This window comes from Sinocyclocheilus anshuiensis, unplaced genomic scaffold (assembly GCF_001515605.1).
Source record: "Sinocyclocheilus anshuiensis isolate Anshui unplaced genomic scaffold, SAMN03320099.WGS_v1.1 scaffold2525, whole genome shotgun sequence".
Taxonomy (NCBI): Eukaryota; Metazoa; Chordata; class Actinopteri; order Cypriniformes; family Cyprinidae; genus Sinocyclocheilus; species Sinocyclocheilus anshuiensis.
This window is the reverse complement of record NW_015548191.1, coordinates 91,345-102,547: the sequence shown is the minus strand read 5'-3', so window position 1 is coordinate 102,547 and position 11,203 is coordinate 91,345. Positions and strand designations below refer to the sequence as shown.

The window sequence follows — 11,203 nt, the reverse complement described above, 5'->3', positions numbered from 1 at the left end:
CTCTCACACACACACACACACACACACACACGCACACACACACATACGCTCTGACACGCGCGCGCGCACACACACACACACTCTCTCTCTCTCACACACACCCTCACACACAGCACTCTCTCTCACCAGCCTTCTGATGACCATCAACTGCCGCTCATCAGCTTATCAATCAGCCCTGCATTAAGATGGCAGCTGGCAGCGGTGCAGTGTTTGAACTTGAACTTTTACCTGCTATACTCACCTTTGTGGATAGGCAGTCATTGGTCATTGTCTCCAGCGATGTCCCTTGTTGACTCCACTTTGTTAAACACCTGCAAACCTGTGTGTATCATACCGTCATTACCTGGATACTTACCTGTGTTTGCAGTGATGTGTGCTTTCTGCCATCTTCCCAATGTGTGCACTCCACTTCCCCTGTGAAAGAAAAGGGCATTTATTATTACTCCTTAACCATTTCAATTAATAATCATTGCAATACTTACCTTTTTCTCCAACTGCTCAGTAAACACCTGTCTTGATTCGGTATCCTCTGTTCAGTCTAGTTTATGTCCTGACAATAATGTGTGAATAAAGGGTTTAACATTTTAATGGCTAAACTATTCATTTACCAGTTAATTACAGAGATGACCTTTTTGTAATCTGCCAATAAAACAATAGCATTTAAAGAAATAACAATTGTCCTCTTTTTTACCTCTGTTATCTCAGACAGTGTAACAGGATGAAAAGGCAGGGAGATATTCAGTATTTTGCCAGCCAGTGAGGGAGAGCCGGTCTGATGGTTTACACGCAGTGATTTCAGAGCCTGGCTGCTCAACAGGAGACATCTTGGTTCAGGAAGATGCGAGTGTAGGTCAGAACAGCCCCGTACACCCTCAACCAGGTTAGTAGACCAGCTAGAAAGTGGACAGTGACATGAGTTTGGGTATATTCAGGGCGACACATTTGCTTTAATCAGAGAAGTCCCTATATTGATATACTGGTACTAATTTCAGTATCGTACAGAAAAAGTGCACTCGAGTGCTATTCTAAATCTATGAATGCATAAATCACACTAAACAAATATCATGATCTGTGGTTAAAAACCATGTATTTTACTAATATGCCTCTGTATTATAGCTGTCTCTAGGGATGAAACAGATGACAGTGATGTGGAAGAGATGGATACTCATCACCCACCTTCAGAAGCGGAGTCTGAGGTTCCACTCACATCTGACACTGCTCCAACTGGACCTGATGAAATGTCTTTTTTATTTTACATGTAAAATAGCTATCCCTATATCCTTGCACTCTCCTCGCTGTCACAGTTGTCTGGTCTCACAGTTGGCTTTTGGCTATGCTTACTTACCTGGTTCCTACCCGTTTCCAAGCTCCCCCGATGACCTGCTCCTCAGCTCCTACACTCCGCTGTTCTCCTAGGATTCCCTGGAAAAGCACTCATTACTCCTCACAGATAAGAACCCAGAACCCTTGCCATTCCCCTAATACTCACCTGGATCAGTTGTCTTGCTTACATCTGCCTGCTCGGTTAATAAACCTGCTGTTGTGTGCACTTACCTCCGTGTACCTTTGTGTATTTGCTGACACATTTATAAGTGAACTGTAATTGTCCATGAAGGCTGGAAGTGAAAAACTTGTATTCAGATGTGCAGAATTATTAGGTATGTTTTCTTTTACAGATAAAATGAGCCAAAAAAGAGAAAGAAGAATTAGGTGTGAAACCATCAGGAACCCTTTAGTCCCCAGCACCATCATTTTCCAGAACTGCAACCTTCCTGGAGTCTCCAGAAGAACAAGGTGAAAAAGTTTATTATTATAATCAATGTTGAGAACATTTCAATATTTTTGTGGAAACCGTGATGCATTTTATTTTTCAGGATACACAGATGAACAGAAAGTTCAAAAGAACAGCATTTATTTGACAGAAAACTTTTATATCATTAGAAATGTCTTTACTGTCACTTTCTAACAATTTAATGCATCCTTGATAATTAAGTGTTGATTTCTTTCAAAAAAAAAAAATACTGACCCCAAATTTTTGAATGGTAGTGTGTCACGGTTTCTCCCTAAAAATCAGCTTTGCACCACAGGAATAAATGACAGTTTATCATATATTCATATACAAAGCAGATATTTCACATAGTAATAATATTAGAGTTCTTTCTGCTGTGAGGGGTTCTTCATCTGAGCTCAGATGTCAGAGAATCAGAGAAATCTGCAGATTTGTAGATGCTTTTCTGTGTTTTTATAAAGGAATGAAACATGAATTTGCAAGTCTGTGTTATATCAGTCTAAACTTGTCTTTGTATTTTTATGCTTTTTTTTTGCATATTTATTTGCATTGTTATGGACTTTTCTACAAGGAGTTTGATGCAAAGCAGATGTACACATGTTTATGGAAGCACATTTACACCACATAAGAAAAATCATGCTGCAGTAAATCATAATTAGGACATGAAATATTTAAATTATAAGATTGCAAGTTATTATTTACAAGACAAGTTCTTGAAATTGTCCAAAAAAAGACTAAATTATGAGATTACAACGTTATTGTGACATAAAAGTCATAATTTTATGGCATAATTACAACTTTTCATAATTTTGACTTTATCTTATAACTATGACTTTTTATTTCATAATAATTCTTAAACTGTTTGTCATAATTTCAACATCCCATGTCATAATTTCATGACTTTAATCTCATAATTGTGAGTTGTTGCCTCATGATTTCTACTTTGATGTCATACTCATGACTTTTTATGACATAATTTCAGCTTTTTATGTCAGATTTCCAATTTAACTAAAACATATTTTGTTCTCTTATACAATAACAGCAATATGCATAATTGTATGTAGAGTACATGTTTAAATTTACTGTAAATATATTTTAATTGTTGATTAAATCATATGATTAGAAAATATGAAGTTTATTTGGAAAACTTTTTTTTTTGTTTATTTTTCATTATGTTATCATGGTTTTATTGTGTTAGCTGTATGTTTTTAGTTTATTTTTTTAACCTAATCAAAATAACCCAGCTGCAGCTTGATTGAGATTAATTGGAATGCATGATGAAAAATATGATTTTTGAAAATTGTTAAAATCTGTTTATCTGTTTTTGCAAACGAACTCTTCTTATCTTCTTCATCGTTGTCCAATTAAAAGCGCATGCGCGGATCTCTGTGGACAGAATGATTGGCACATCACTGGCCCAATGAGCGTTCGTGTCAATGGGCCAATCAGCGGGGAGTTTTGAGCGTCTCGGCCAATAGAAATGCAGCTGGTTTTCATTTTAAATTCAGGCGGTTGAAAAAGAGCGCAACGGAAGAGCAGAAACACAGACACAAGAACCTAATAATCATCATGCAGGTATAATAAACAATGATTAATCATCTCATTTAAACTTAAGCGCGTATATATGTGTGTTTAGAAGATGTTAGTATGGCGCGGTGACTAATGAATATCAAATTAAAGTCTTTCCTGTCATTGTCCAGCTACGAGACCGAGTGCTAAATCCACTCAGACGTTAGCTATAATGTATTAAGAGATGTTTTTTTTAATACTTGTTTTGGTTACCCATCTGAGAGCGGTTTGGTGTTTTATTGATGTAAGTGCTTTATTCATCGGTGTGTGTTGAGTTTGAGACGTGTTTGTGTTTTATCAGAATAAAGAGAACAGGGAACCCAGAGCTCTGCAAACACAGGTAACATTAAAGCAGCACTATGTAACTTTTTCCGTCCAAAATTTGCAAAATGTATATAATGAGCGAGTACATCATGAATTCATCTTCCAAACCGCGTTTTTGTCTTATTTCGAATCACTACGGTACACTTATAATAAGTACTTATATTCGGACTATTGTAGGCTGGTCACCGCTGCGGAGTAACACATACCTGCGTGAATCGCCATAGACATACACTTAGAGAAGTAGATCCGGTTGGAATGTTCTTCCGCGGGATGTGTGCAGTTCTGTTTATTAACCGCTAGAGCGCCAAAAGTTACATATAGTGCTGCTTTAAAGCTCGCGTCTCATTTCTGTTTCGTTCACTTCAGAGAGTCCTAGTGTGCTTCACAGGGATCATCTGTGTGTTTGTGCTTCAGGTGGCTGCTGTTGGTCCTCTCAGGGTCGGTGTGAATCCAGACACACACGCTGTTACAGGTAACACCTCTGGAACAACAAACAAACACTCTTTATAAACGAATTGTTTAGTAACATACAGAGCTGGGTAACGTTAGATTACTTGAATTGTAATCCGTTACTCATTCCAAATTACGTGACAAAAAATGTAATTAGTTACGTAATCCATTACATTACACAATTTAGGTAATATATTACCTAAAGTATACATACAATATCCATATGTATATCATTTTAATGCTATAGCACAGACGAAACTTACTAGAGGAGTGTGAAGTGTGATATAATATACCTCTGTAAATAAATACAATATAAATAGGGATACACCGAAATGAAAATTCTTGGCCGAAGCCAAAACCGAACAAAATTAAACACTGGGCCGAAGGCCGAATACCGATTTACCTTTTTTTTTTTCACCATTGCATAAATTAAAAAGCCAAAATGTGCTTTTTACTGTTTTGTCTCGCTTTTCAAAAAAAAAAAAAATCAATTACAAAACACCAATTTAAAAAGAACTACAGTAAAATTACAATACTAACATTTATGAATGTTGATGAGAGTTCTTGCTTTTTCTTAACTTTTATTTTGGCGGAAACGCGTGCAGGATGACCTCAGTGCTTATTTTTGTTGACAACAGATTTATAAATGAGTTGTGCTTTTTACTGTTTTGTCTTGCTTTTCAAAGAAAAAAAAATCAATTACAAAACAACAATTTAAAAAATATTTAACACTGAACATTTTTAACATTGTAGCAGACACTATACCAACAAAGCACAAAGCAAATTAATAAGTTAGTAAAATAATAATTTTTGGCCATCAAGACCCCCTTCTTTTTCTTTTTTTTTTTTCTTACTGTACAATTCAAAGCAGCCTTGCTGAGAAGAGACTTCTTTTAAAACATTAGAAAATATTACAGATCCTAATTTGAACTGTGTGAATGTTATAATAAATGTATTCAAAAGAGCTGTTGTAATGATTATCATTAATATTGTCTTTTTATTTTATTTTACAGAACAACAGTAAAATTACGCACCGAAATGAAAATTCTTGGCCGAAGCCGAAACCAAACAAAATTAAACACTGGGCCGAAGGCCGAATACCGAAAACACGGTTTTTCTAGTTTTTTTCCCCATGTATTTTGCCAATTTTTTTTCACCATTGCATAAATTGAAAAGCCAAAATGTGCTTTTTACTGTTTTGTCTTGCTTTTCAAAGAAAAAAAAATCAATTACAAAACAACAATTTAAAAAATATTTAACACTGAACATTTTTAACATTGTAGCAGACACTATACCAACAAAGCACAAAGCAAATTAATAAGTTAGTAAAATAATAATTTTTGGCCATCAAGACCCCCTTCTTTTTCTTTTTTTTTTTTCTTACTGTACAATTCAAAGCAGCCTTGCTGAGAAGAGACTTCTTTTAAAACATTAGAAAATATTCTCATCGAAGACATGCGATGCAGTCCTAAACAGTCTCTCTGTCGGTGCTTGTAATGATTTTTGCGTCTTTCTCCGACAGTTTTAAATGCTTCCACACCGCTGACGTGTGTGCTGCATAATAAAGAGTGCGCGCCTCTCACTCTGCGCTGGTTGCTATTTGATCGCGTCATATCATTGTTCGGTACAATTTATTCGGTCTTTTCGCTTATTTCGGTTGCCGAACATTCGGTGCATCCCTAAAATGCAGTGTAGACACCTGACTAATGACTGATCTCTGTGTGAACGTCCACAAAACTAAGACTTTCTGAGTGTATATAAGCAGTAGGCCAATTTAGAAAGGACAATTTAAGAGATGAAAGACGAATTGGGGAGAATCGATAAATTATGAATAAGTTATTGCTGTTGTGTAAATATGTAATCATGTAATCCTTAAAAAAGTAACTGTAGTCTGATTACGAGTATTTTAAAATGTAATTTACTCTAATTACAAGTACTTAATTTTTGGAATCTGATTACGTAATCCAGATTACATGTAATCAGTTACTACCCAGCTCTGGTAATATATGCTGTTGATGGTTGAAAGAGCGTTGCTTTATGGTTGTTAATGTGTTCTGAAGTGAGTAGAGTGCTGTGGGGGAATTATTTACTTACCCTCAAGTCTATATGATCCTCCTTCAGAGGCGTTTTGTTGCCTGGCCATTGAACTCTTAGTGCACTAGATTATATATGCGATCTCGCTGCTAATAGACACCTGCTGTAACTCCATTTGTTGCATGTTTTTCTTTAAATGATGCTGCGATTGGTTGATTCGGTCTCTGGTCTTCTTTCAGGTCCTGGGAGAGTTCCTGTGAAGTCAAACACAAAGTGAGTTCACTTTAAATCTGTTGTAAGCATCTAATTTTAGGTTTAATTTTTTTTTAGGTTTTTATTCCTGCTGAAGGTCGTGTGAATCCAGAATTGGAAGTGTGAATGTGATAAACGGCACAAAGTGATGTTCATCCTCAGGATTTTTGTCTTGTTTTTCAGTACAAATATCTCTAAGTTCAGTAATTAAATAGTTAAATCAAGAGGCATTGACTTGAGGTTCACAATAACATAAGAGAAATTCCTCAATTAATTTCAATTGCCAGTGTGGTCAGAACTAAAGTGATTTTAGTTGGTTTCTGATCCTGTTGGCAGATTATTTTTTATTTGTTTAATCAAACTAAATTTTGAATATCTTATGCCATTTTGTCAGTAAATGTGTCTTGATTTAAGGAAGAACACGCCGTTCTCTTTCATCAGGAAGTTCTCCATCAAAGACTTCGACATCGGCCGTCCGCTCGGGAAGGGCAAGTTCGGTAACGTGTATCTGGCGCGCGAGCGGAAGCTGAAGGTGATCGTGGCTCTGAAGGTGCTCTTCAAGTCTCAGATGGAGAAGGAAAGTGTGGAGCATCAGCTGCGGAGAGAGATCGAGATCCAGTCTCACCTCAGGTGTGTTTCAGCTGCTTCTCCTTCCTTCAGACGCTCTTCAGGACCCTGCAGGAGCTGCCCACTGCTCCGGGTGTGTGTTCACGGTGTGTGTGTGTTCACTGCTGTGTGTGTGCACTTTGGATGGGTAAATGCAGAGCACTAATTCCTAGTATGGGTCACCATACTTGGCCACATGTCACGTCACGTCACGTCACTAAAACCGTCTCTTTCCAGTAGAGCTGCAACAAATCACTAGTTTGGTAATCGATTAGGAATGCACCGAAATAAATTCTTGGCCAAAACTGAACAAAATGAAACACTGGGCCGAATGCCAAATACTGTTTTTTTTTGCTAACTTTTTTCATCATTGCATAAATTAAATAGCCAAAATGTGCTTTTTACGGTTTTGTTTTGCTTTTCAGAGAAAAAAATCAAATACAAAGCAGTTTAAAAATTATTATATTTTTAAGATTCTAGCAGGCATTATACCAACAAAGCACAATTTAATAAAATTAATAAGTAAATAAACTTTAAACTTTTTTTTTTGGTAACTGTTTTTTTCTAGTTTAACAAGAGGGTTAATAAAGAGAAATTTACTTGAATCATGTTGTAGTTACATTTTCAAGTTGATCAGTAAAATTGAGAATCGGTCAAATGTTCTAAAACAAAAATTGAGATTTAAATTTCTTTGCCATATTGCCCAGCCCTACTGCTTGACAACAAAAATATTTGTCAAGATGCAAGGTTTCCCCCCCTCTATTTCTGTCTTGTTTTCCAGTACAAATATCTAAACATACTTCAATCAAGATACGTTCACTGGAGAAGCAGAATGAGTGCAGATAAGAGAAGTTTATCAAAATTAAGTTTGCACACGTTATTGTGCTCAACTTTTGTTGTTGGCAGATTTTCTCTTTCTGAAAACAAGACTTAATGTCATTGTGCATCTCTAGTAAATGATTCTTGATTGGAGAATGTTTAGATTTGTGACCCTGGAGCACAAAACCAGTCATAAGGGTCAAAATTGAATAAGCTGAATAAATCATCTTTCCATTGATGTATGGTTTGTTAGGATAGCATAATATTTGGTCGAGATACAACTATTTGAAAATCTGGAATCTGAGGGTGCAAAAAAATCTAAATATTGAGAAAATCATCTTTAAAGTTGTTCAAATGAAGTTCTTAGCAATGCATATTACGAATCAAAAATTAAGTTTTGATATATTTACGGTAGGAAACTTACTAAATATCTTCATGGAACATGATCTTTACTTAATATCCTAATGATTTTTGGCATAAAAGAGAAATGTATAATTTTGACCCATACAATGTATTGTTGGCTATTGCTACAAATATACCCCAGCGACTTAAGAATGCTTTTGTGCTGCAGGGTCACATTTGTGCTGTAAAACAATACAGAAATCATGTTGTGGTTACATTTTCAACTTGACTAGTTAAAGTGTCAACAGTCAAACGTTCAGAATAAAATTGTTGATAATGTTGACTAATCGTTTTGGCCCTACTTTCCAGGCATCCCAACATCCTGCGCTTCTACAACTACTTCCAGGACAACACGCGTGTGTTTCTGATCCTGGAGTACGCTCCGCGAGGAGAGATGTACAAAGAGCTGCAGCGCTGCGGACGCTTCGATGAGCAGCGCTCTGCCACCGTGAGTCCCCATTAATCCTTAAGAGATCGCCTTCTCCATTCAGACACACACAATCTCATTTCTTCATGACAGCGATTCCTCTGTGTCTATTAAACCTTTGAAAAACTCTTATCGGCTCATTCAAATCTGCCTTGAGCAATTATCGTGTTTAGGTAAGATTCTTCCCCATAGGAAACCACAAACAGTCTTTTCAACTACACAGTATTATTTCTGTCTTGCAGTCATTCATATTATCACAGAAATACTGGGATGAAAGTTTATAGTTCAGATGTTAATATTGATGTACATGGTCACGATCAAAATAGTGCAAATCCCCTTTTGAAAGTAACTACGCTTCAAATAACGTGTGTTGATTGCATTTTCTCCACTAGGTGGAGACAAGTGACTGTTAAAAATGTGTTTGTCATTGAATCATTCATTCAGGAGATTCGTTCAAAAACGCTGATTCATCAAGTAATGAGTCACTGAATCATTCATTCAAGAGATTCGTTCAAAAACGCTGATTTATCCAGTAATGAGTCACTGAATCATTCATTCAAGAGGTTCGTTCAAAAATGCTGATTCATCCAGTAATGAGTCACTGAATAATTCATTCAAGAGGTTCGATCAAAAACGCTGATTCATCCAGTAATAAGTCACTGAATCATTCATTCAAGAGGTTCGATCAAAAACGCTGATTGATCCAGTAATGAGTCACTGAATCATTCATTCAAGAGATTAGTTCAAAACGCTGATTCATCCAGTAATGAGTCACTGAATCATTCATTCAAGGGATTCGTTCAAAAAATGAGTCACTGAATCATTCATTCAAGAGAGTCGTTCAAAAACACTGATTCATCCAGTAATGAAACAAGTGAAGTATTTATGAGTGAGTCATTGAATCATTAATTCATTCAAACCACTTTTTCATAATTTTAATTAAAAATTGGTGTATTTAAATACATTTTAAATACATATATTAGATTATATATTAAAATGTTTAATTCATTCAAATTAGGGCTGCAAAACAATTAGTTGTGATTAATCTATTCAAAATAAGTTTGCTTACATACTGTATGTGTGTACTGTGTATATTATGTATTTATATATGTACACGCACATGTATATATTAAGGAAAAATGTACATACAAATATTTGTAAAGTGTGTGTATTTATATATACATAATAAATATACACCGTACACACGCATAGCATGTAAAACTTTTATTTTGAATCGATTAATCGCGATTAATCGTTTTGCAGCCCTTATTCAAATTAAACACTTCTAAATAGACTCCAGAAATTGATATTTTGTGACATTATTTTAGTTCAGAATCGTGGGAGAATTGTGATCTCTATTTTAGACAAAAAAAAAGTGTATTCTCAGTTTATCCAGGTTTTTATTGTATTTGTTGTACTTGTATTTTTATTTTTTTTTATATATAGTTTTTGCCTTGAAACTAGCCTGAGATTCTGACATGGCGTTAAATAATAATGGTGCAGCTGTAAGTCACATGACCACGCTCTCGCTGTGTTTGCAGTACATGGAGGAACTGGCTGACGCGCTTCTGTACTGCCACGAGAAGAAGGTGATCCACAGAGACATCAAACCTGAGAACCTTCTGCTGGGATACAGAGGAGAGCTCAAGATCGCAGACTTCGGCTGGTCCGTCCACGCGCCCTCCCTCAGGTAACAAGCTCCCATAATGCACCAGGACCCTTCAGTTCTGTTCGTCTCGTTTTCCAGGACAAACATCTGAACATTCGTAAATCAAGACTAGACATGAACATGCGTGGTTTATTATCGCAGGCACTTCAAGAGGAATAATTCTAGTTTCCATCCACGGTTTGAAACCAGGGTTAACAAACAATTAAACAAGAAAACATTCCTGAAATAAAATAAATGTAAACAAATAAAATGCAAGTTTAATTTCAGCTGGGTGCCAAGGCAACATTTCTCACTTTAATTTAACTTGATGTACTGCAATAACTAAAACTGAAATAAAATTAATAAACTATATAGGCATTCAAAAATTTACATAAATGACACGCAGCGAAGCTACACACTTTAAATAAAATATATTAAAAATATATATATCTCAATTATGTGAAAGTAACACTTTGAAACATTTGTCTACTTGATTCAGCTTTGTGTATTTTATTTAAAAAAAAATTATTTGAAAAGATATTAAACTTAAGAGAACAATGCTTGTTTTTATAATGTAATTCAATACTGTATACCAAACTTCAGCAATTATCATGAAAATTTCATACTACCATGTTCCAAATTAAGATAATTTACTTGAGATGCAAAATCACTTTTTTTTTTTTTTTAGAAAAATCTTAATTCAAAAGGAAAAGCATGAACACTTAATTTTTATACTTTTTCTGAAAACATGACTCAATATCTTCAGTCACTTTGTTTAAAACAAATGGATCTTGATTTAAGTGTGTGTGTGTCTCTCGCTCTCTGTCTGTGTGTGTGTGTGTGTCTCTGTGTGTCTGTCTCTGTGTGTGTGTGTGTGTGTGTG

At 35.5% G+C, this 11,203-nt stretch overlaps 1 protein-coding gene across 2 annotated transcripts in view; it reads left to right on the top strand.

The window, feature by feature from the left end:
- The first annotated feature begins 3,268 nt into the window (after positions 1–3,268).
- The window catches only part of aurkb (aurora kinase B), an 11,764-nt gene continuing 3,829 nt past the window's right edge, over positions 3,269–11,203 (top strand). Inside the window, exons 1-7 of one of the 2 annotated variants that reach the window (XM_016508196.1) lie at positions 3,269–3,364; positions 3,660–3,698; positions 4,097–4,154; positions 6,406–6,439; positions 6,860–7,048; positions 8,555–8,693; positions 10,214–10,362. In XM_016508196.1, coding sequence (XP_016363682.1) covers positions 3,359–3,364; positions 3,660–3,698; positions 4,097–4,154; positions 6,406–6,439; positions 6,860–7,048; positions 8,555–8,693; positions 10,214–10,362 — 614 coding nt within the window. In that variant the 5' untranslated portion in view covers positions 3,269–3,358. The remainder of the gene's footprint in view (positions 3,365–3,659; positions 3,699–4,096; positions 4,155–6,405; positions 6,440–6,859; positions 7,049–8,554; positions 8,694–10,213; positions 10,363–11,203) is intronic. The other variant, XM_016439737.1, reaches the window with a different exon arrangement.